Raw genomic sequence first — 26,395 nt, 5'->3', positions numbered from 1 at the left:
GCTGCAAACCATTATTTACTAAGAAAAAGAGCAAAGTTATTTGGAAAAGGGATTACCAGCCAGCTGTTTGTAGTCTCAAAAAGATTTAACCTATTTATTTCTTTTCCAGGCTGAATTAAACTATTTTCATCCAAGTAAAGGTGGGTAAAATTTGTCTAGGTAAGATCAAAATATCATCAGAACTAGTTAAAACAATAAAGCACATAAAGATTGTGAAAATTAGAAGCTCTTATTAGAAGACTTCACAATTTTGGAATTGCTGTGTAGTACAAAACAGAGAGATAACTAATGTAATGACCAAGGTGATACAAATAAATGTTTCATCTTACTTGTCCAGGGCTGTGCTGGTAGGCATGCTCCTGCCAAATCCTCGGACGCCCATCTGACAAAAGTATGGAATGCAAGACAGATTGGCAGCAATTATAGCCAATGAATCTGACGCGTTAACAAAGAAACCATTTTGGCCAAGGATCATGTAGCGGTCCTGGAGAAGAAAAGAAATTCAAAAAAGCACATTGAATTCCATGTTTTGGGGAGTGGCAATTTCTTTTATTAGATCCACTGTAGGTAGGGAAAAAAAGAACACGCTTTGGCTTACTCGCATCCCTCTTTGGGCAGAATAATTTATTGGCATCACCCTGGCAGGTTTATATTCTCGCTATCACAACATCGCTCCCTCCAGCCTTGCAAATCAAAGCTCCATATAAGTCCCTAGCTTCAGCCTCCTACATGACACTTCAGTAAGTCTGTTCCTGCCAGGGAATGCTTGGGTGGGAGAATCTTCTTGGCAATGACACACACTATACGGGGAGTGGGAGGGTGTTTTGTGTTTACTGACAACAGAAAACAGCTTCTGTTCTTCAGAACCTTTTCATCTTTCTCCCACCCTGTCAGGACAGAAAGGTGTTCTGTAATACTTTGCTGTTTATAATGCTGATAATATGACACAAAAAAATTAAAACAGAGATTGTGATTCAGTGCTTTATTTAGCCAAAATTCCCTCAATATACGATGTTAACCAAAACAGACTTAACTTAGTTACTACTTATGGTGACAAGTCTGTATTATCTATATATGCTGTCTCTTCCTAACCAGGGAATAAAATTGTTGTGCCAGTACAAGATAAAACCAGCCTAATATTTAAAGAATTCTCATTCTGCATTCAAATCCTGCTTGATTTGCAGTCATCTGCAGAGACAAATTACAACATATGTGTCTGATTTATGGGTTGCAAATGCTATCATCTGTACCTGAAAGTAATATCACTTTCAGCTTCAAGGGCTTACTGAAAAGCAAATAAATTATACTTACATGTCCCATATCTGACCCCAGACAAAACAACTATGGTGAAACCTCCAGACAGGTCAAAATACTTACTCCGTCAGCATCAAAAGCAGCTCCAAATCCATATTCACCACCTCTCATAGCCTCCAGCAAGGCAGTTGCATACGTTAAATTGGGATCAGGAGGCTGTCCACCAAAATCCTCCAGAGGAATACAGTTTATGGCAGAATTTGCAGGAGCTCCCAATTCATCACACAGGATTCTTCTCACGTAAGGTCCCATAACTGCAAAAACAGAAATCTGCCATGCAATCACAAAAGCATATGCTTGATATTCAAATTTTTCACAGCACCATGGAAACTTGATATAAAACATACTTTCAGCAATTCTATACATCTGTCCTAGCAACAAAAACCAAACTATTATTTCATGAAGGAGTATGCAATTGTCCACCCCAGTAAGTAATCAATTGGCAATTCAGCATTAAAAAAATTATTCCCTATTAGTGGAAGTGAAAAAGTAATCACTGAATGGTGAAAGATGCAAGTTTTATTTACCCATTATTAAGTAAAGAAATTATCATACACATAGAGGGGTTTTTTTTCACTAGAATAAAAATAAGATGCTATTCTATGTATCCTGGAATGCAAACAACAGTTTAACACATAATAGCAAGGAAAGTAAACAGGAGGGGAATACAAATGGGAAATAACCTCAACATTCCAATTCACGTTAAAATTACAACAGGTTTGTCCACCAAAGAATTTTACCACATTTTAGTTACTACCATGTAGATAATAAATAAAAACCTTCTCAAAACTATTTCCAAAATAACTTCTTTATTTTCTTAAAGATATGGCCAACTAAGACCCCAGCTCATGCTATTATATATAATAATTATTATATGCATTCGTTGGCTGAACAGACACTAACAACTGACTGAGCTTTCTGCATCCCTGAAGCAGGTGTGAACAGGTCACTTACAGATAAAAAATTCATGAGTGATTGCTCATTCTCTCATACTCTCTCTTTCTCCTACCTTACTCCCAAATGTTGCTAACTGGAGCAATTGTAATCCGAGGTAAAACTATGTGAGAAACTTGTGTTCATGAAAATTTAGATGCTAATTCTGTAAAATATACAGCAAGCAATGATTCAGGCTCTTATCAAGAGTAGACTCCTGACAAATTACTCCTTTCTATGCTGATGTTGAACTATCAACGTCTGCAGACAAAAAAGCATATTCCAGAGGTGCAGAGAGAAAACAAACTTTGGAAGACAGTTTGTCCTCATACACATGTGGTCCTCTCTAAAGCTCACTATATTGTGGCTGATGACTCACTTTTGGCTAATGCATCTCATTCAGAAAGTCTTTTGATCTGATGCCTCCCAGAGAAGGACAAATGTCAACTATCTTTGGTTGATTGCTCCAGTGGTTATTCACTGTTACCCATAAGCATGTGAGCTACATGTCAGTTTGAATTTGTCTGGCCTCAACTTCTTACTATTGATTCTTTTTGGTATTTTGGGGAATAGAAGACTGAGAAATAAATCTTCCGTAATAAAAAAAACAAAACAACTTTCTCTTGTATAAACAAATATATACACTTGTATACACTTACTGTACATGTACCATGTATTATGGTATTGCTATTTCTCCACCAAGATACAAAGTCATAAAGCCAATTCTCTATCACCTTGTAAATAAAAAGTAAACAAACTCAGTCCTTTAAAATTTTTGTGATGCATCAGTTTTTCTAACCCTGAGCCAGACTATGCATCTTTTTGACCACATGTAAGATTTTTCAACACTCGGTTATAGATCTGGACATCAGAGCTCTACAAACCATTTGAGTAACATTCTCTCCAATATTGTACATAACAGGAGACAGTGCCATCCTCATTGTTCCCTCTGCATTGTTCAAGGACATCATCTGCCCTTTTGCGACACCCTGGCAAAACCGGGTGTTCACACTGACTGTATGCCCACTATGATCTTTTGAACAGTGACTATCACACTGTACTAGAGAAAATGCTTCACAAATGTTTTGTAAGTGTATCCAGCTCCCTTTATCAGTCTGGTTTTGTAATCCTGTTAAAGAATGAAACCTGGTTTGTTTGATGGAATTTGACTTCCATATGATAATGTTGAACAGCATCACTTACATTCCTACCCTTCAAGTCATTATCTGTAGATATCTTTATTTATTTTTTCATGATGTAGCCTAAGATAAATCTCATAAAGATCTATGTTTCCTCAAGTGACACAGGTCATCATTTTTTCATATAGGCACAAAATTGGTCCCCTTGCCATCTTCTGTGACACTTTCTTTCATCTTGCCCCCAGTACACTGAAATTTTTTAATGGTTAATGTTAGTGAGACAGAGGTCTCAGCAAACTCTTTAAGGATTCTTGGGTGCAATTTATTGAGACTTAACTAATTTTACACCGTTTAGAATTAACTCTTAGTAGATACTGCCTTGTAGTACTTGCTTGGTTACTGCACCCTGCAACATACTTCATCACCCTCTCATGGCAAGATTACCTCATCCCACTTGCTTCCAAATGCAGAAAGAGAACATTTATTGGACACATATGCCTTCATTTCTTTAACAAGACAGATAAACCTCTTTCCCTAATAAGGGACCTAACCCATTGTTAAGACTGCCTTTGTTACTAGTATAATGTTCAAATCCTTTCTTATTACCCTTAACTTTACTAAAAAGCCTGACTTTTATACGCTGTACCTTTATTGGGAAAGTATTGCAGTGTACCATCTTTACTGGGAAACTATTGCAGTGTACCTACAATTTTGTCCTGATAGCAACTTAAGTTTGTACCTCCATTCATGGCATCAATCCTTATTTTAATCTGGTTGGGTCCGGTCAGCAAATTTCTGATCGCATTGAAGTCAAAGATACTTCGAAGGAGATTGAGGTAGATATCCACAGAATCCACAATTTCCACTAGAAAAATTAGGTAGAAAAAAAACACTACAGTTCACATATGGGAAAATATTTCTTTCAGTTCACTTCCACCAGCCATGCACCTCAACTAAAATCAGAGCGTGCAACCTCTGCATAATATGGATTTGCTCTGAAGCCCATAGAGGCAAAGTCAAACACTTCCACTGATTTCACTGTGGCTACCATCAAGCTTTAAGCCTTGCAAAAGTAACAGTTTTGCCTGCTAAAGAACTGCAGAGATAAGGTAAGTTGACAGTTCCTATTTCACTGAAAAAATTCATGAGAGTACATTATATCAAAGTAAACTATTTATCATTCACTAAATCACTGAACAACTTTTCAAGCTAAACAGGTTTATTCTCAGAGGATGGAAGATGTCCATGCCGAGTTGAAGGCACACGTTCTATTCTTCTATCTTACAGCAGTATCTATCTGCATCATCCCATCAGGAGAGACATATAGCCTATTCTTCTAGGTTTTGGCACCTGGAATATCTATCTCCAGTTTGTCGTCAATCTACTACTATACTTTTTCATTTTATATCTCACTGATTTAGGAAAGTTAGGCTCAGATACAACATCTGGTTTTTGCTAAGGTCTCACTAATTTGAATTCTAAATTCATAGAAACAGAGTGCTACAATTTTCCTAGTTCTTTTGGATGTAAAACATTAAACTAAAATGAATTAATGAAAGTAAGTCTGTCAAAATGAAAGCAGTTACCAAATAACTGTCAAAAGCGATGCTTCTCAGTCATATTGGAACGTATTACTTTTCCTGATTAAATTAAAAAGCATATGTTATACAAATGTCTTTTTATCTGGTTAAATAAGTATCTTGAAATACTTTAGTTACAAGTTAAATTATTACTTGGAATATCAGGTAGTCTTCCTCAGAAACACTGATCTCACACTAATGCTCTTCTTTAGGATAACATGAAAATGACACAGACATTTTTTGAGCCTGAGAAAAACACTTAGAATAGATTGCAACAATACACTTGAATGGAGAAACAAAAAAAAGGTTCTCAAGGCTGAAAAACAACCTGTAAAAGCTATTTGAAAATGAGTTAATTCTATGGTATATGTTGAAAGTCTCAAGGATTCACTGGAATTACATTACTGCGTATCTTCTGTGCCCTGCTCCTAGCGATGTTTAAGTAGGCTCTAAGCTTTACACATATGAACAAATGCCTCAATTTCAGTGGAGCTGCTCACACCTGTTAAGATAAAGTGCATGTAGGATTAAAGTCTGAAAATTATTTTAGCTCCTGCCAAACCCAACTTGTTTACTCTCAGTTGCTTCAACACCTCTGTAGCCTTGATTCACAGGAGTTAGTTCATACAACTGAAAGAGTAGAAGTTTTAAATACATCAGATAGTATCTTAAAATACTTTTTACATTATTTTCATTCTTTCTGCACTTTCATTCTGCATTTAGACCTGTGTAAACCATACTTTTTCATGCACTTGTAAGCTAATTACATTGCTTCTTCAGTAGAGATCCCTGGCAGCTCTACTGTCCCAGGATGAGGGATTCTGGGAAGAGATGATTGGGAAACAATTTTTCCTTAGAAAAACATTCAGACAAATTGCAATTATTTTAAATCTATTTTTATACTACCTGTAGCGGGGAGGGGGGGAGAGGTGTCTCATTCTCATTTAGAAAAACACAATTTGGAGAGATTAAAAAGTTGAAAAAGCAAAATTTAAAACTGTGGCAATCATATGATTCCAGAGTGGTGCTGGAGCTGAATTTTATTTGCTTTTTGTTTGCCTAAAAAGCCAAACATGTTCTTTGCAATCAAAAAATTCGTAATTTAAGATTTTTTTTCATCAAAAACTTTATCAAACTGTATTTTGTATCAAAATGTAATGTTTCAGTGGAAAATAAACTGGCTTTAATTCTAGGACAAAAGGAATGAGGAAGAGTTCTTGAGGCCACACAGAGTTTTACAGTATTTGAAATATTGTCTGGACTCCTTCCTTTGCTTTTGACTCCTTCAGGACAAAATGGCTGTGTTACCTCATTTTAAATGAAGTGTAGGCATAAAAGTGTTCACATGCTTAAAATTAAACCATATGCTTAAGCACTCCCTTTACATTTGGAGTGACTGGATGGCCAGTGCCTTACACATCCCACAACTTTTCAGAAAGTGTGAGCAAAGAATGAATAAACCAAGACTCTCACAAATTCTTTTGTCAATTAGACTTCCATAAGCAAACCGTTCCTAGTCCTAAAATGTCTGTGTTTGGTGTTTAACTACTAGCAAGCCTAAGCACATATATTTGGTAAAGGTATTTGGCTAAATGATGAGGCCTCATGCACTTGAAGTCCGTAACCCAGCTTCCTTATGTGCAAAACAAACACAACGCTTAACTATACTGCCTAATATTTTGAGAACTTGTAGTAAGGCATTTTGAAAAATTAAAGTTTTGTTCAAATAATTACCCTTCATTCATGCAGCAATTCTAATATTTAGAACCAATGGAAGTAGCATGCATAAAAGCACACATTAATACCTCGGAAAGGTTTGAATTTGTTCTCCAGATCAAATTCTTGTCTTCCTAGGCGTGATAAATCAACTCTGAGATCGGGACAAATGGCATACTCTTCCAAGGTTTTGCTGATTTGATAGATTTTATCTGAAACTATATCTGGAGCAGGTCCTATAAGAAAAAAGAATGTGGGTCATTTTTTTTAATGAAGGTTCCCTACTTAAAAAGTGAGTGCTATAGCAAACATTTTCTGAATATCTTGGGAGTTATTAAGGAATAAACCCAAACAAAAAACTATAGTAAATAAGGTCTTTTCTTTTCTTTCAGTGTAACACAGGTTTACAACAATTTTTGAAAATACATAACATGGAAATACAGTGCGTTACTCGCAACGTTCTGATTCACAAAGAGTATTTAAATCAATCATTATCCATGGCAGGGGGGATGAGGGAACCAAAAAACCCACAGCCATCTTTGTTGTTATTGCCCAAAGACTGCCATTTTTTTAGTCTACATGCAATCTCAACATACATATTAAAGGAAAACTTGTCCTTCAGCAGCAGTTTCTGGTGTTTCATAGGGCCTTCTGCAAATGCACACTGGTGAAGGTGAGATAGCTTTGTGTTTCACATTATTTCATTAGACATAATTATCATTTTTAAAAGTCTTACCAGTCTGACAGTAGTGTTCTCTTGCAGTTTTCCTCCAATGGCTTAATGAAATGTGTCTTTGTTAGAATTCAAAATACCTTAACTGCTTAACAAGCAATTATGACCTGGAACAGTTATGTCATTCAGAAACAGAAACCACATCTCACTTGTGCATTACTTTTATTGCCAAATCCTGAATATTGGCTCTATTTTTGAAGATTTGCTGTCAATCAAATAAAAGTTGCAGGCTTGATGCAACAATTACCAGATGAGCTATGCTATATGCAGTGCAAGAGTTGAGTCTGAGTTACAACAAAAGTCCTTTCTGGCTTATCTGACTCTTCATTGCTTATATTAAAGCCACACTTCCACTCTGAAAAATTACTTCCTTTATTCTCTTTTATGTGCTCTCTCTCCTAATCCAAAGCCTCTGTCTTTTCAGTACTAACTTCCCACTCCTCTAGCAATGCTGCTATAATCAGTGCAGCTTTGCTACATAAATTGGTGTGTTCCATCTCGGATGCAGTGTACCAGATGGTCCAAGGCAATACAGTAACAGTCACTTAACTCTTCATTTGGCTTAGAAAATGACTTCTTACTCATCTAATCCAAACCCATCCAAGGGGTGAGGACAAGTTTCATTAGCTCCAGATCATCCTTGATAGATGGATGTATTGTCTACTGATATTTCCAGCTAAGGAGATCCCACAGTGTCTCTCTGCGTTCCCTCCTACAGCTACAGAAACAAACCGCTTCTGCCTGACCCGGATCTGCAAAATAGACTTGAGCGAGAATGCAGAGCAACAATAGCCCTCCCCAGAAGCTTGTCGTGGTGCCTAACCATCCTCTTCGTTCAAAAGCCTTGCCTAATACTTAACCCACATTTTCTCAGCTGCAACTTAAACCAACTACTTTTCATTATGTCCCTGCCGATTACCACAAATAATTGAACCTCATGGCCTGTGCTTGAGAAGTGCTTCATATTTAAAGCTTAATAGCCTGTTTGAATTTTCTTTAAAAAGGCAAAGCACACTAAAAAGAATGCCCCACTAACTGTTACCCATCTATCACAGAGATTTTAGGTGTATGTGGTGTTTTAAAGTTTATAGAGTGCTAATGCATGTAATGGTTTGGCTCTGGTATGCTTGTGCTGTGACCCTGGCTTTCTCACTGTCTGACCTTACACAGTCCCTTTAATCTCTCCAGGATTCAAGTCTATTCTGTTTATAAAATCACACTGGTTTAACCATGCAAATTTTTCAGTTAAACAAGGGACAAGGGCTCAAGGTATCCCACCTTCAAAATAGGGAAGCAAACATTATTTTAAAAGCAATTCAGTTTTTTCAGATGGAAAGCACTCTACATGTGTGAGGTGCACAAGGTGTCAGCAATTGTCACCATGGTGTTTTATAGGTGTACACAAATCTATAACATAAAACATACATCATGTATAACATGTGTTATACATGTGTTAGCTTGCCGATTTTGAAAAACAAGACATCAGCTATATACACAACCTCTATTATTCAACAGTGGAATTGCAGTAGTTAAAATGGTACAACCCTCTCCCTGGGTAAGGGCAGTTATTTCCTGGGTAAACATGAGAAGTGCTTTCTTCCATACAAGACAATGAGTTATACTGCTTACAGCACTTCTGAAATTACACGCTTTAAATAAATGCCAAGACAAGCAACACAGAAATATGAGCAAAACAGAGCTCCCTCACAGGCATCTTTATAAAAGGATCAGAACTGTTACAATGATCTGGCAGACTACATACAATGCTATAAAAATGAGATAGTAAACCTCTTGTTTATAGAAATCTTACAGCTACCACAAGGACTTCAGTGAACATTTGATGCTTACTGTATGAACCCATGTAAACAAATACACTGCTATTACTGGAAAAAAAAAAAAAAGAGATATGCATATGCTCCTCATAGTTTTAACAGAATGAATTAAAAACACACAGTTAAAGTAAGCTAGTTATCCTTGCCAGCATATTTTCATCATATCGAGATGCAATGTTGTGTTATTAAAAAAAACCTACCTCCATTGGCAACCTCAAACTTGACTCCAAACTCTCCTCCAGGTCCCCCAGGACTGTGGCTAGCTGTTAGAATAATTCCACCAGCTGCTTTGATCTTTCGGATGATACATGAAACAGCAGGTGTGGATAAAATACCATTCTGTCCAATAACCAATCTGCCGATCTAGGTGGAAAAGGAAGTCAAAGTACTCTGAATGGTACCAAACTTTTGAAAATTAATAAATAAATGCACACACATACAGGCATACATGTATAGGATAGAGATTATGAAGTCCTAGTATGGAACCTATTCCTTTGTAGAGAAATACATGTACACGAGTTGATTGCACGCTGATCTGGAACGCTGACAAAAAATATTGTATCCTGGCACATTTAACACCAGTGGCCTGTGTATCGATAGTACAGCAAGAGCACAGCCATGGCAGTGATTTGCAAAGCTCCCAAGCATAGCACTGGGCTATGCTATCCTGCTATCAAACCTTTCCACGTATCCCCACGAACCAGCAAATCCCCTCAAATTATCAATACAGTTTACGGCTGACTGTGTGGATGTAGTTTGCAGGGTTGGGGCTTTAACCAGCAAAAAAGAGAACAGCAAGCGAATTGCCTTTCATGGAGCAGCCTTTCAGTGCAATCACCAGTATCACTACACAGTAGGACCTGCAGACTCTACAGGTCCCATCTCTATTCCTAAGACACCCTTTGATGTCCTGCCCTATAGAAAGTACTGCTCCTCCTCCAGCCATCTGTGACTCCTTGGCTATTCCAGATGAAGAGGGTGTGTTTCCCACGGGACAGCTGAGCAGGGGAAGTTCCCACCATTCTTAAAGTAAAAAAAGCTTTCAGGTGGTGTTACGAAACACTGGTTCAATGTGTTTAGTATTATGTGCAGTCCCACTGCAAGGTTCCAATTTCAAAACCTTGCCTTCATCCCTACACAGATACTACAGCTTCAGCTCAACATAAATAATCTAGGAGCCAACCAGAAATGTATTTACAAAGAAATATGAAAGAGTTCCAGTTCCTGGGAAACAGGCAGATACAAAAAAAGGAGGGGAGAAGGGGAGGTTTGTGTCACAGATGAGAACTGAGGCAGCTGCATATGGAGCTTAAAAGGATACTGCCAAAGTTTGGGGGTTTTTAATATCCTTACTTAAAATAAAACAAACAAACAAACAAACAACAAAAAAAAAAACCCTACCACTATTGAGTAGTAGTTAGGGAAGTAGAGGGGTGGGGATGGAGGGAGGGAGGGAGAGGCAGAACACTGAATCCTTCCCACTCCCTATCTAAAAGCAGACTGGGAGTTCAACCTCAGGTTTCCTCTCTAGTTTTGAGGGAGATTTGACAGCTCTACCATCTGTGTGGCAAATCAACAGCACAGGAGGTGTCAGGACATGCCACCCTTCTATAAAGGACTGTTCCTTCACATACAGATTACCTTCTTCTGGGTCCAGCACTTGTGTGAGGCCCCTAATGGTTATTTAGAAGTGGGGTTCCAAATAATTTCAGAAAAGCAAAGGATTAATAAATTATTTATTTAGCCTGTTTTTTGAACTATTTTAATTACAAAAAAAAAAATTCTACATTGAAATGATCAAGTTCTTAAGCAAGTACAAGTTATTTTTTGCTAACCCGCACAAAGCACAAACTACAGTTAACCATTTCTCTTTCACTGAAAATTACGACATCTGCCTTCAAATTTAAAAAAAATGTGCAGAACAACACATTCTATTAACTGGGATTTCTACCTCAAGATCTGATGATAGGATGATTGTTTGTCTACCTGGTTCTCTTTTCACAGTTTTTGCAGGCAATTCTGAAGCCTATGGATTGTTGCTAGAAAACAGGAAAGCTATCAAAATTTTAAGTACAGTTCATAGAAAAACTTCAAAGGTTCATTTTACTTGCTCTTGCTACTATTGGGAGAATTTGTTTCACCGTCTTTTTTTTTCCAAGGTTGGAACAATTCTGAAGGAAATGAAAAAAAGAAAAAGTTAAGATACAAAAAACTTTGGTTTCTGATTTTTCTACTATAATGAAAATGTTTTCCAGGGAAAACAAGTATCCTTTCCAGGAGGAAATGCAGATCAGCAGAATCCACATTTTCTGTTTCAACAGATTATTTTAAAGCAGTGCTTCCACTGAAATGGTCAGTTTGGTAAGGGTTGAGTGTATACACAGTTAACACATATACTATACAGCTGAACCTCATTTCTGCTCACTTCAGTGGTACTGAACAATTTTATTTCCTATTTAAGCCTAACAATACTGTTTCATTAACCTATGACTGAATGATTAAGAGCAATACCATCTTCCTTATCATAGAACCTAATGCAGACTTTAACATAAATACCTTTGATTATTTGTGGAACAAAACATACCAGTGAATAGAGTTTTCCTTGAAGAATGTATTAAATGTTATGCTTGTGCACTGTGACAGCATTTACTTCCAAGACTCTGTATCACCTTCTGACTTTACGCCCCTCCTGCCTTTCCACTCTTGCTTCTCCTTGAAGGTAAAACTAAGCAGTAATTTACAGCACGTGTATTTGTAAAGCTCTCAGTTTATCATAATTTACAGACCTCAGGAGCAACAATGAAGGTATATTTCCTCCAATCCTAGCTCCAAGCCAAGTGAAGCAGCTGATTAGATGTCATTTCACTGATTACAGAACAAAATTGGTATCTCTCTTACTGATCAGACTTCTTCACATTTATGTAATGTTCTTCCCATCTTTTAAAACTCTTTTAAATCTCCAAATGCTACATTTACATTTAATTTATTCAACTGTTTGGAATACTAAACTACTTCCAAAATACGTTCTATACAACCCTTCTTGTTACCACAGAAATGCAATTCCTACATTGGGGAACAAGGAAGACTTTTTTTTTTTTTTTTTTAAAGCAGAAGCATTTCCAGTTGTTGTGGCTGACAACTGACAGACACACTTTTACCCCAGAAAATGCGTAGGGTAAAACTCCATCCACCAGGAGAGGCACTGAAATCACTAGGAGCTCTAGCACATGCTTTGACACACTTTTAGAATCAAGCTCAAGAAAGAAAACTTTCCATTAGCCACATATTTTACTGTTTTATTTAAACCAGTGCCATGTAAATAATTTGAAAGAGAAATAGAGATTTTTTTTTTAAATTGTTCTGAATTTGAGTGTGTCCTTTTATGGCTTCTTTTCAGTCCATGGAGCAGCTTTTGGACAACATGCCATGTCTTGCAAGACTGTTGTATTTATGCTGTCATTTAATCACTACTGCCAATTGTAGTGAAGCATTAGAAAAACAGAAAACATTGGGAAATAGACTCTAACAAACTTTTTCCAGTCTATGCAACAATCTACCCATGTACCTTTATTATGGAAAGAAAAGCATGGTGAAAATAAATACTGAAAATGTTTGTTTTGAATATTGTCTCTCCCTTTTTTAAAACTATGAAGCATGTAGAAAGCTAGAGCAATGACTCAATCTTCCAAATACAGCTGTCAGAAATGGGTGCCAGCTCTTAAAACAGTATTGTGTATGGGTAAGCAAAAGGAAGATGACAGGAATTACATTTTGCAAAATGCTTGAAAACAACACCACTGAATCTATCTTGAGGTACGCTCAAGTATAAATGCATTTATACTTGTATACAGGCTTATCATGAGCACGTGTTCTTTGTAATTCTAAATCTAAACTACTGAGGTTTAGATTTTTACCTTCATGCAAACGAAAACTGTTTTTTAAAGTAAGTAGAATACTTAGTTTATTCAGAATGCATAAATTACCCGGTGCTCTCTCTTTACCATACTTTCATTTTTTTCCTGTTCAACAGATGTTGCACAAACCAGTTTTCCCATTTTTCTGGATGTCCAATATTAATATGAACAGGAGTAATTTGCTGTGCCTTCAGCATGTGTCACAAGGCTATTATTTCTATACTACTTAGAAATACTATTTATTATACTAATTTCTATACTATAGAAATACTGCAATATTTATTATTCTCAATTAAGGATGTTGAAAGTGAAATTACATTAATGATACACAGATATTTTATTTGCAGTGCCTACTGCAAAGAGCTTCACCTTATGTGAAGGTCTTCAGTGCTTTTACAAAACTCCCTGAGGACAGTGCAGACCTTAGAAGTGTACGCACGCTACCCATCTTCCTCTGCTCTCTTCATTTCAGTGGCAAGAATGCACAACCTCATCCCTCTCTTGGCCCAGAAGCTGTTCATTTTGTCGCTGAACCAAAGACTAAACTGACATTTAATTAATTTTAAGTAATGAACACTCAGATTCACAGACTTCTCGCAAGCTGGGCTAAAACAGTAACCAAATAATTTCCATGCACTGACTCACAATTAAAGTTCCACTAATATACCTCTGAAAATCTTGGACAGTTTCATAGCATGGGAAGATTATCTTTGGAATTCAAAAACTTGCATGGCTACGAGATCACAGGCATGTAATGTCTCTTCTAATACTGTGCCCCTACGCCACGTTCTATTTTGTCAATCTGCTTTTAGTAGCAACAGCAGAAACAAAGACCATGATCCTCAGCAAACTCTTACAGCTGAAAGAACAGTCATCCTAAGAAGTACTTTACAAGAACATTTTTATGCAATATTACCACTTGCAGCTGTGCATTTTCAGACAATTCAGTTGATTATCATGGAGTCACTTAATGCTTTTTTTAATTATTTTTCCCAGTAATCTCTCACATGCCTCAGTCAATTAAACTTGAAAGAACATGAAGCAAGCAGATTATATCCTGGACAGCACGGGGCTGTGCCTTCCTATCTTGTACTATAGTACCATAAGGATGACTGAGCGCCACACTCAACATTCAAGCAAATATATCAATCATACAGGTCCAGGGAGGGATGGCAAGATTTGCATGGAAGACCATGGAAAATAAAAACACCATGGTATTATAAAGAAGACAGTTGGAAAACTCTCTGCCATCTCCAGCTTCTACAGCACTACTAGCAATACTCTTGTGATCTCTCTAGGATGTTGCTATGACATTCCGTATTCAGAGTATGATCACCAGCTTCTGATCTGCCACTGATTCTCACACACCCCAGCTTCTCATTTAAACCTATCCTAAATTTTGCATCAAAAATGAGACACTGCATCCACTCGATGGGTCTAATGGAATACTTGCATTTAATTTGTAGTGGAACTGTATTATAAACAGTGGAGCCTTTTATCTCAGTTCTTCTGCACATTAAGGTACAAGGACACCACTACTGACAGGACGCAGGTGAAAAGGGAATACAGCCTCAGACACTCTCCTAACACCCCACTTCGCAAAACTCCTTGTTGCAACCCGGAATGGTACGGGACCTGTCCAGCTTTCCTCACACTCCCCCACCTTCTCACGGCATGCAGTCCCTTACCCACATGTGCCTGCTACAGCCCCAGCTGTGTGACCCATCAAAGGGTGACCCTGGTTAGCCACCTTCGGCTCTGAACAGAAAGATCTGGTGGAGCGTGTGCTAATTACAGTTGCACAGCACGCACCAGCCCGTAGCTGTTGCCACCGGTGGAAGCCTACGCAGGCTACAGCTCCGAAGCGTGTACCTGCAACCCCAAGGTGGAGGGCACGAGCCAGAGGGACTGAGGATGAGAAGGCAGCAGGGCAAGCACTGGCAGCTGACCGGGCAGGGGGCCTCATCTCATTCCTTGTGCTGGGGCCTATGCCAACTGTGCTAGGCTGTTAACACAGGGGGAATGCAGGGTGAGTCACCAAATTAGAACAAGGGGAACCTAGCAACTCTAAAGGGCAATGCATTTACAGTTGATAATAGAAAATCCCTTTTATTTTTGTACTCAGCAGGCACAATTAACCATAACACTCGCTACATGTCTTCCAGGAAGGAGATTCAAGTTCAGTTTATCAGCACTGCATGGCTATCCCTCTCCTGGCACTCTGGGGTGGCTCAAGGTTTTGCATGCAACTTCAAGGCTTCCACACATTTCATCCGATCCTGCCTACACCAGCTTACTTCTTTCCTTGATACTGGCTACATGCCTTCTAATGACATTAACCTTACCCAAAGGGAGTGATCTTTGGCCTCAGGAGTATTCCCTTCCTCTCCCCCTACTTACATAGCGCAGCACTAAACAATGCCTCCAGGGAGGTTTAGGTATCTTCCCAGCAGATATATTTTAACAGCCAAAAAATAAAACAAACAAACAGTACTCACTAAGTAAATGTGAGGCTTATGCACTTACAGCGTGCTTGAGAGAAACGGGGGTGAGAGCGAGCAGGGTGAGGATGGTGGTGAGGGGATGGAGCATAGCATGGAAATGGGAAGCCTTTTCAGTATCAATAGCACCCCAACAGCTGGCCTGCTGAATTTGTGAGGACTGTGTCATTAGTAAGAGCATCATGCTTGAATTCAGATATTTGTGGGAACTGTGAGCAGAAAAGCTCGGGTTTTGGCTTCAGAAAACACTAGGGAGAAACTGTGTTTCCAAGAAACTTGCAGCAACTTAAGAAAGGGGGAGCACTACTACAGCAAGGTGCCAGAAACACGTCAAACTGGAAATATCCTGAGGTCAAAAAGACCTGATCTTCAGGGGAAACCGAGCAAAACGAGGAATGTGACAGAAGCAGCAGGAAGGAGGCAAGCTGACAGGAAGAATTAGTCAGGAAGGAGTCCTGAATACAGCATAACCTGGCTGACAAGCCCCTGGTCTTCTAAACCCCAAAGTTCTTGTCTTCCTCAGCACATCGGTCCTTGTGGTCACCGTGTGGCTGTGAATCTGTAGCTCCTATCAGTGTGCAAGGGCAGGCAAGGACCTCAGCCTCAGCAGGACAGCTCTTGCTGCAGGGCTCTTGCTAAAGCTGTTGCTGTGCTTTGTCCCACCTGGTCAACAGGTACAATTCCAGCGGTGAGGCTTTCTCCACTGAGCTATGTGGGGGAAGGGGCTAGGGAGCAGCACTCCTCCAGGTCCCGTCCTACCTTCCTCGCTACCTTCCTCGCAACCTTCCTCGCAACACCCCACACACCAGTCCGCTCCCGCTGCTCCGCGCGTGCTCCCGGCACACTCCCTCCCTGCCACTGCAGACGAAACACCACCGTGCTGCCCTCGCCAGTGGCCCCCCCGACAGCCCTCCTCGCACCCCCGGCCACATAAGCCCTGGCCTCTACCAAGCTCCTGCGTGAACGGTGAGTTTGCAAAAGCTAGCCAGTAAGTAACACAGCCAGCGTCTCTGAAATCTCAGGTATCGCTCAGCGTCTGCTTGATGGTATCAGTGTGGTGACAACATGCCTCAGAAATAAATTTAAAATACTCATTATTTATACCAGGCTGGCTAATCCATATAGCTTGTATGGGACAATAAATCAGCAGGAAAATTCAGACATGTACAGAGATTTGTTTTAAAGTTGAAAGATCTCCTGGTTATAAAACAGGACTGCATTTAAAGAATGGAGCTTTTGAAAAGAGTTAAGAAAAAGTAAATTCAGTACAAAAAAAGAACCTATAAAATTATGTCACTTCTGCCAGATCCGGAGAATCAATTCAGCCATCATAACGAGAGACAGCAGCTTCACCTCTGCATCGAAGCAGAAACTTCAAGCCCACATTAGCTGGTACTTCCAGCTTTCTGTTCATACACACCAACACATGAATGTGCACATATCTATCAGAAGACATCGGTTTCCTATTTTCAACACTGCACAAGACAAGCTGAAACCCATCTGATCACAGAGGTATTTGCCACTGTTGTCTTCTTGCATTTCGTAATTTGTTTGCAAGCGAGCAATGGAGAAGAACGATTATTTTCTTAGGATGCAGCCAAATTGCTGAACTCCTCTTGCTTCAGTAACACCATTTTCCTTGAATATTTTCAAAAGACCCTGAGCAGCAGATACGCGTCTGACACCCCCGTTTCCCACACACTTATTTTTAATTCTGCTACATTTTCTCCTGCAGAGTCAACTTTGCTCCTCAGCTCCCATTCCTGCCCCAGTCTAAAACAAGGTGCGAAACAGCACGGCATGGCCAGCAGCAGTCTCCCGAGGTTATTATCACGACCGCCTCCGTTATTATCACGACCGCCTCCGTTATACGTAGATAAAGCCAGCCACGCCGAAGCCTAGCGGTACGGCCTAAAGGACGTCCGAGCCGGCACTGGGCTGACCCGCGCCTCGGAGGCGCAGACCACCGACACACGGCCGGACGCGAAGCTCGTCTTATTTTGACTGGCGGATCCAGCGCTACCCGGCTCACGGCACTCAGACGTTCTCCGCGCTTCCTCCCCGCGGCGGGGGACCCCGCTGCGAGGAGGCGAAGGGGGACGCCCGCCTGAGGCGGGCCGGGGGCGGCTAAGGGGGCCCGGCTAGCGGCGCGCAGCGGCTGAGGGGGGCCCGGCTAGCGGCGCTCAGCTGCTGAGGGGGCCCGGCTAGCGGCGGTGAGCGGCTGAGGGGACCCGGCTAGCGGCGCTCAGCTGCTGAGGGGGCCCGGCTAGCGGCGCTGAGCGGGAAGGCCACCCCGAGGGCACGGCGTGAGGGCACGGCGGGGAGGGCGAGGGGGCCGCTTACCCCGTTGGCCGCGGCCATCTGGACGACGATCTCGATGGCCGTCTTGCTGAAGTACCTGCCGTCGCTGCCCACCACCATGGTGCAGCCCTGGCGGTCGCGGAGGTCGACGGAGGAGAGGAGGCTCTGCACGAAGTTGGGCAGGTAGTTGCGCTGGCTCTCGAAGAGCCCCGTGGGCCGCCGCAGCCCCCCGCCGCCCGTCGGCCGCTGGTCCTCGTAGGGCGCCGTCTGCACCGTCAGCACCGGGATGGGGGTCCTCTCCATGGCGGCGCCCCGCTGCCGCCCGCCCGGCTGTGGCTCCGCTGCGGAGCGGCGGCCCCTCACGCAGGCTGCCTGGCCGGCGGCGGGGAGCAGAGAGGCGTTCCCCGGCCGCGGGGCCGGGCTCCCTCACGGCCGGCCCCCCGCGGGGCCGGAGGCGGGCTCGCTCAGCCCTCGGCGGCCCGCCGGCGGGAGCCCGGCGCCGCGGGGGAGCCGGGGCGGGCGCGGGGTGCGCGCCGCCCCTTCCCCCCGCCCGGCGCCCCCCCTCCCCTCCCCGCCGGCGCCTGGGCGCCCGCAGGGACGCCCGGGGCTTGCCGGTCCGCTGCCATCAGCATGCGGCGGCCCCGGCCAAAAATAACCCTGGAAAGCGAAGCCGAGGATCGCGGTCTGCTGCCAGGGATGTAACCGGAGGCAGGGGGGAGAGGGCGAGCCGGCACGGCACACTTGCTCGGGGGGATCACGCTCTGTCAGCGCCGGGGCCGTCCCCGCCGACCCTCCCGCCCGGCCGGCGGGAAGGCAGCCGGCCGGCCTCGGGGTCCGCGCACCGCCGCCGGGCGGCGTGGGGAGCAGCCGGCCGTCTGTCCCCTCCGGCAGCACGGCCCGGCAGCCAGGCGTAGCAGAGGACCAGTCCCCAGGCTGGAGTGGTAGCGGGAGGTGGTACTGTCCCGTTTTGCAGGCGAGAAAACGGAAGAACAAGCGCTTAAAGAATGAACAAGTTCTTTCACTACCGAACCTCGAGCTAGGGGAATCGATTTTTTTTTTTTTTTTTTTTTTTTTTACTATATTGCTCTGAAAGAAGTTTTCTGTGTAGTGAGCAAGCTTACAGAGGGGGGTTTGCTTCGTTTTTTTCACAGCAGGAGCCGAGTACTACAGGAGGGGTCTGGTCTGACTGTACGGTAACAGATCATGCTGGTTTCTGCCCAGGCTTACCCCCTGTAGGGCCGAGCAACCCTCTGAAAGTGTCTTACCCTTTGAAAAACTGTAAGGTATTTCATACAGATGTGGCGAGGCTGAGTTCATTGACGTATGTGTGCATTTTGCTTAAATTAAATGCAGGGGTGGCGGCACTGGCAATCATGAAGATGCCTGACATTTCCCAGTATAAAGGCTGTGTTTACAGATGCCTATGACTGTCAAACATTAGCTGAAATTTTCCATCCAAATGCTTGTTTCACACGGGCCCACACTACGGTGTCTTGCCAGGACAGTTCTGTTGGCTGGAGAGTTGGAAAAAATAGTCGTGTAACCTAGATGTCATTCTTGTGCTTAAGAAACCCCTGGTGTAAACCTGCGCCTGAACAGAGAAAAATCATTTTGTAAGGCATTCTTCAGGTCTCTACGAAGGAGTCTGCTGCTCATAAACTGCTCAGAAGCACGATGGAGTGTCACGGCTCAACAAGACAACGTGTTAGCTGCATGACAGGAGGTGGCCAGGCAAACACGGGGTAAAATGCTTTTGTCTGTTGCATAGACTAGGAGAGAGTGAGTGCCACCTGATGAATGGTAACCAGAGGAACTCAGCTGTGGCTTTGAGCCCTGTCTCTGCAGACTCTTTAGTGGTTCATAGCAGATAGAGTATGACAGTTTAAGATACGATTGTCTGCTACTCATCCATCCCTTTGGCAGTGACCACTGCCTTCACAGTAGAACACTATACATGCTATGTGGGCGAGGCCCAGCAGTTTAATTTAAATAAACTAATCCACTACAACAGACACAGGAATTCTAGCTCTGGTGAAGGAACACCTATATGCTGAACCATATACACTGGCAGAGGGCCAGAGCAGATACAGGGAAGCAGTAATGTCTTCTTTCTCTTTTGTTAGACCTCTTAGTCTGTAGTCGCATTTATGGCTTCCTGTACTGATTCAGAATGCATTTCAAATAGCAGAAGGAAAAATTCTGCAGTATGGCAATGCCTAATGTAAACAAGGCACAGCTATAGATGAGGTTGTTACACCTTAAGTAATGTTGGGCACTGCCGTTAACGAAACCACAACATATAGTCTGCATCAGTGAAAGCTGAAATGGAATCAGATAACTGGTATCTACCACAGCAAGTATCCAACAAGGAAACAGCAACAAAGGTCAAAAGCAAAGCATTAGAAAGACTGGATGATAAGTTCCAAATGCCAAATAACGGAAAACACATGACCAAAGTAAGCAGCAAAGTAATGGTCTTCGAAATAGAGAATTGACTGTATTTTTCATATGGGTAGGGGAAATGTGTCCAGCATTTGGAAGAAAATATACCAGTTTGAATCAGTTTTAAAAACTCTGTTCCAGAATGTACATTTAAGAGGGACAATCAGTGACAATGTTCCAGAAGCGTTTGTCTTCACCCATATCATTTACATAAACAGTGCTGAAGAACAAAGAAAAAGCGTGTTTTGCAGTCCTTTCAAGCATCACCTTGACAATGGCTCTACCAGGAGTGTAATGGGTGGTAAAGAGCACTGTAAATCTTTTAGTTCAAACTCAGGCTCTGCTTGAGATAAGTCCAAGCAAAAGTTTGTGACCCTTCTTTTACTGTGATTCCTGTAATACTTTGCAAAACTCAGGTTCCTAAAGTCATGCTATTTCATGAGAAGCTCAGGTTTTGTTTAAAAAAAATAAAAATTACCAGCCTTCACTGTGGCAGTGCAAAGCATGAAAAAGTTAATGTAGAGAGCCTGAAGATTCTAGTACAAAAGCTGAAGAAAAGGAACAATTTTTTACTTTTTTTAAGAAGTGCTTCAATTTTCCAGTACCTGGATTACATTATATTGATACATTTATACATGGAGAAGCGCTTCAAATTCTCTTCTGTAGCAACAAAAGTCCGTGGTGGGTTGACCCTGGCAGGACGCCAGGTGCTCACCAAAGCCTCTCTGTCACTCCCCTCCTCAGCTGGACAGGGAAAGAAAATATAACAAAAAGCTCGTGGGTCGAGATAAGGACAGGGAGGGGATCATTCAGCAATTACTGTCACAGGCAAAACAGGGAAGAAATTAATTTATTGCCAATCAAACCAGAGTAGGGTAATGAGAAATAAAACCAAATCTTAAAAACACCTTCCCCACACCCCTCCCTTCTTCCCGGGCTCAACTTTACTCCCAATTTTCTCTACCTCCTCCCCGCTAGTGGCACAGAGGGACAGGGAATGGGGGTTGCGGTCAGTTCATCACACATTGTCTCTCCCGCTCCTTCCTCCTCATGCTCGCCCCCTTCTCCAGTATGGGGTCCCTGCCAAGGGAGACAGTTCTGCACGAACTTCTCCAACGTGAGTCCTTCCCACAGGCTGCAGTCCTTCAGGCACAGACTGCTCCAGCGTGTCCCCCACGGGGTCACAAGTCCTGCCAGAAAACCTGCTCCAGTGTGGGCTCCTCTTTCCACAGGGCTAGAGGTCCTGCCAGGACCCTGCTCCAGCATGGGCTCTCCACAGGGTCACAGCCTGCTTTGGGCATCCACCTGCTCTGGCGTGGTGTCCTCCAGGGGCTGCAGGTGGATATCTGCTCCACCGTGGACCTCCATGGGCTGCAGGTGGATATCTGCTCCACCGTGGACCTCCCTGGGCTGCAGGGGGACAGCCTGCCTCACCATGGTCTTCCCCACGGGCTGCAGGGGAATCTCTGCTCCGGTGCCTGGAGCACCTCCTCCCCCTCCTTCTTCACTGACCTGGGTGTCTGTGGGGCTGCTTCTCTTACATATTCTCGGTCCTCTCTCCCAGCTGCTGCTGTGCAGCAGTTTTTTCCCCTTCTTAAATATGTGATCCCAGAGGTGCCATGACTGCCGCTGATGGGCTCAGCCTTGGGCAGTGGCGGGTCTGTCCTGGAGCTGGCTTGTATTAGCTCTGTCAGACACAGGGGAAGCTTCCAGCAGCTTCTCACAGAAGCCACCCCTGTAGCCCCCCTGTTATCAAAACCTTGCCATGCAAACCGAATACAAAGTCCCACAAGCAGTTCTACTCTCAGCAGATTTCACTGAAAAGTGGAGGTCTCTGTAAATGGCCAATATTGCAGTGCATTAAGTGTTTACTGCTATGTATCTCTAACAAAGGAATAATTATCACTATGGGATGATATTAAAATCCTGGAATGCCTTCTTGGAAAACAACAGCTAAATATATTCTTAGTATTGCCACAGTGTATTGTGAGTTAGTTTTTGAAAGGTTGTTAAAATAAAAAAACAACGTAACGGAGTGATAGGATACATGTTAAATTTGTTCCATTTCCAAGTAAAACAATTAGCTGCCAATTTTGCAAACTTCATTTGACATATGCTATCTAGTTCAGGAATATTTTTCAACCCTTACTTTGATTCTTAAAGCTTTTTAATTCCTGAGCCTTAAGATGTTTACCATAACTCATTTGCCTTGTGCAGCTGACTGAGGCAATGTTAATTACTTTAAGAGCCATAATTTCTGTGTTTCCTCAGCTATTTTTACCAGCATTGTACTGGTGCCTTTCTCTGTCCGTTTAGGTCCAATCATTTCATGCGCTGAGCTGGGCATTGGGTTGTTTTCTGTGTTGACTCAAAGGAAAGAAATCTGTCCCACAGCAACAGAAGCCCTCTATAGCCACGCAATTACTTCTAATTCAGTTGACCTGGTGACCAGAAGTGTCTCCTCTGCAAGATGGCAGAAACTACTAATGTATCTTCCTAAAGGTACATTACGGAAGCCCAGTCCAGCTCTGATTTGATGCTAATATACAAGAAATTGCTATGGACCTGAAGCTTACTCTCTGTTAAGGAAAAATCTTTTGTTATCAGCTTGCAAATGTTGTGGCAGAACAGTACCAGCACCATTAACTGAGGAAGTTTTGCTCTTTCAGTTGCACTGCTAAGTTCACAGTTCAGCGCGAATATAGTACCTGAGTTTTAGATGGATACATATTTTTACAGTTGTTTCATACAGTATGTGTTTGCAATAGAAATGGGGATACTTAAAAGTAATTCAGCCATTCCCCATGGTGCCATGTTTTGCAGTTCAAATTCTCATTCTGCCACTGAGTGCAGTTATAATTTGAAGAATGTCATACAGTAGTGTTATTGTTAAGATGAAGATTGTTAACCTGAGCTATTGGAAAAAGCATTTTACAAAAATGTTCTAAAAATAAAATCTTGGCTTATGAAAAACACTCAAAGAGACTGGCTAATTTCAATTAATATATTGTTTTACTAATAAAAGCAAACATGGTTTTAAAACCCAGTGCTTCCAATTGAGTCATTTTCTACTTGTGAATACTTTGTTTTCTTTGACTTGCAGTGACTTTGTTTCAAAATGTAGATTTAGTTAGGAGTGAAAAAAATTAAAAGAGAAAATAAAATTGAAATTTTTTTAGATATTTTGACTGACCTGATCTGTCTTGTCTTTCAGTTCACAGATGAAAGCTTTTCTGTGTAAGCCTTGCTATAATGTTTAGAAAAGGCAGAGAAAGTGTATTTTATACTCCTACAGGAAAATTAGTTCCCTTGTAGTAGAGTTTTACTGAGAAGTAGTATTTATGATCTGGTGGATACCACAACTCGGTGAGGTTGTTTTCTGGAAATTATACTTAATCACCAAAAAAGGCTATATTTCACTACAGCTGTAAGTCTCTAATTACTGTGAAACAAGGCGGTTGTTCTAAGGAACATTTTCACACAAACTTATATGCAAATTGATTTACAAAGCCCAAACAGGAAAAAAAATCCCTGAAAACATAATTCTCATGATAGACATCTGATTTACTGCTATGTCAGCAACTCGTGATGTTGTACAAGTCAGGTCTGACTTACAAAATTGCTTGTTACTACCCATCAAACCAGAAGAAACAAGGAAGGAAGGAAGGAAGGGACTGAGGAAGGGAGGAAGGAAGATCAGCAATCATTAACATAACAGAGAAAGCAACTTTTGTAAAAAGTGCATCCTCCAAAATGGCCAGAGACTCTGTTGCAGAAAGTTTATTAGTTTTGTGCATAACAGAGAACATCAAGATAAATCTCCATTTCAAAACTCTAACAATATGCCTACTTAAACTAGTGCTTTGGATATCTTAGAATCACTAGCAATTTTTCATTTTCCACTTACTGACAGATCAGTCCCATCATTCTTGTTTTCAATAATTCCATAGAAATACTCAGCCAAGCGCACTGAATGCTAGGCCATGAGGTGTTATGCAAGGTTATGAACAACAGATACATCGTGCAATGGTTCTTGACAATGTGGGGAAGAAGCAGAATCTGAACATGCGCCCAAGCAACTGTCTTTGTTCCCGCTCTAGTCCTGCCACAGTTAGTTCAGCAGCTCCATTGCTGGTCTAGCCTCCGCTGCCAGGACTGGAATGAGAAGGGGAAGCAGCTGACACTTTTAATTCTCCTATCGCCTTAACAGCAGCTTGGAATGTGACTCACCAGCATGGGAGAGGAAACAAAATGTAATTCCTGGGAGTCAAAGTAAGCCCTCTCTCCGGTCCTGCAAGGGGCTATGCAATGCTCCTCCTCTGAGTATGTTGCCTCACTAGCAAGAGCACCATTCTACTTATTTACACAGCTTTCTTAGATCCGTCACCTGTTACGCACTCCTTGTAGATTAAGGGAAATAATAACAGATGTGTTTAAGTCCTACTCCACATCCTAGGTTTGCTAAGTGGCTGTGTAGACCAAAACAGGCACTGCTGTGCAACAGCTTTTGCTGGATGTCTGAAATCCAGGTTATAGTGGATATGCTTCTGCACAAATCACAGCTTCTCATTAGGCAGCCTGTCTGGATTGGTGCAGGGGGGAACAAGGCGTGGAATAAATGCTACTTTGATAAAAAGGCTGTAAGTAACATATGATTCAAGTTTTTCCTGGTACTGTTCAGTAACCCTTGTTTAACAGCTGCTAGATTCAATAATTCAAATAAGCTGTAAAATTTGTACAATTCTTTGGGCACATGCTAGCCACCAATATTAGGAGTTAGGACATCTGCAGAGGGCATCTTCTGGGAAGAAAGTCTGTATTTTTCAGTTGAGTTCATGTTGGGATTTATATATAGATGTGATTTTTTTTTTTCTGTCTGGCAATTAAAAATAAATTAATACCACAAAGTTCAGGATAGAATGATGAACCATCAGCACGTGCTATGTTTGTTGCTGTCCTTTAATTAAGTACAGATTGGGAAGTAACATGATTCAAGGGCGGAAAGATCTATGGTGGGGATGAAGAAGGGAAAGGCTGGGAACAGGAAAGAGCTACACAGTCAGGTGGTCTCCTCTCTCATGGGAGGAGAAGGCAGCTGGAGAGGACACTGCAATACAATCCTCTCCTGCTACCCCATAAATATGCTTACATATCATTAATGCCCAGAATGAATGTAGCAGAGATGCAATCCCCCAAAAAACACAGATGTCTGACATGGATCCCATGTGAATTCTTCACAAAATCTGGAAATATACTTAAGCCATCTAAAATACTAACATTCTCAAATATTAACATTTTGTAATTAACTAATTAAATTCCTGCTCAGGAAGTGACAGATTCTCTGAGTCCAACACAAGCTCTGCGTGGAAGTGCTGAATATGGAAGGATGCTTCACACTCTCAGTTTTGGCCACGGTCAAGAGATTCATTCTGTTTTTCTAACTGCAGATAAGTAAGTTAACTAATCTTACTATATGTAAAATTAAATGTGCAGTCACCACAGTCTTGCTAGACTGTGTGATGGAGATAGATATATTCTGTTTAAGAAGCTGGCTGCACTGCCAAGTAAGGCACCATGTCATCAAGGCCCAATTTAGCAGGAGCTTACTCCATAGGCTCTGTGGAAGCCTTACACTTCCATTTATGGCTATTTACCAATTATGTTACAAGTTAAGAGTGGAAACTTTATCCTTATGATTGGCATTCTGGCACATGATATGCAAAGACTAAAACACAACCTACAAACAGGTCCTGCTGCCACAGACTTGCAGATTTCAGGTCCGATTTTCAGAGGTGTGAGAAGTACTACCACTGCATCCAATGAGAGTGACACAAGACTAGGCCCTCCAGGCTGTAATGCTCAGATGACATCATGTTCTATAACCATGACAAAATATGCCTTACAGATACTGCCAACTGAATGGCCTCTTCCACGTGATCATCCACTTGTGCACTGCAGAATCCTGGCAGCGAATTACTTCATGGTCTAAA

The 26,395-nt window shown here is 41.9% G+C and overlaps 1 protein-coding gene across 1 annotated transcript in view; it reads right to left on the bottom strand.

Annotated features, from left to right (window-relative positions):
* PGM5 (phosphoglucomutase 5) overlaps positions 1 to 18,364 on the bottom strand; it is a 77,434-nt gene extending 59,070 nt beyond the window's left edge. The window contains exons 1-6 of the mRNA XM_030005534.1: positions 18,006 to 18,364; positions 9,448 to 9,610; positions 6,772 to 6,918; positions 4,126 to 4,251; positions 1,378 to 1,568; positions 330 to 484 (exon numbers count right to left, since the gene is read on the bottom strand). Coding sequence (XP_029861394.1) covers positions 330 to 484; positions 1,378 to 1,568; positions 4,126 to 4,251; positions 6,772 to 6,918; positions 9,448 to 9,610; positions 18,006 to 18,266 — 1,043 coding nt within the window. The 5' untranslated portion in view covers positions 18,267 to 18,364. The remainder of the gene's footprint in view (positions 1 to 329; positions 485 to 1,377; positions 1,569 to 4,125; positions 4,252 to 6,771; positions 6,919 to 9,447; positions 9,611 to 18,005) is intronic.
* Positions 18,365 to 26,395: the final 8,031 nt, after the last annotated feature.

The sequence above is a fragment of the Aquila chrysaetos genome, chromosome Z, assembly GCF_900496995.4.
Source record: "Aquila chrysaetos chrysaetos chromosome Z, bAquChr1.4, whole genome shotgun sequence".
Lineage (NCBI taxonomy): Eukaryota > Metazoa > Chordata > Aves > Accipitriformes > Accipitridae > Aquila > Aquila chrysaetos.
This window is presented reverse-complemented; position numbering and strand designations above follow the sequence as displayed.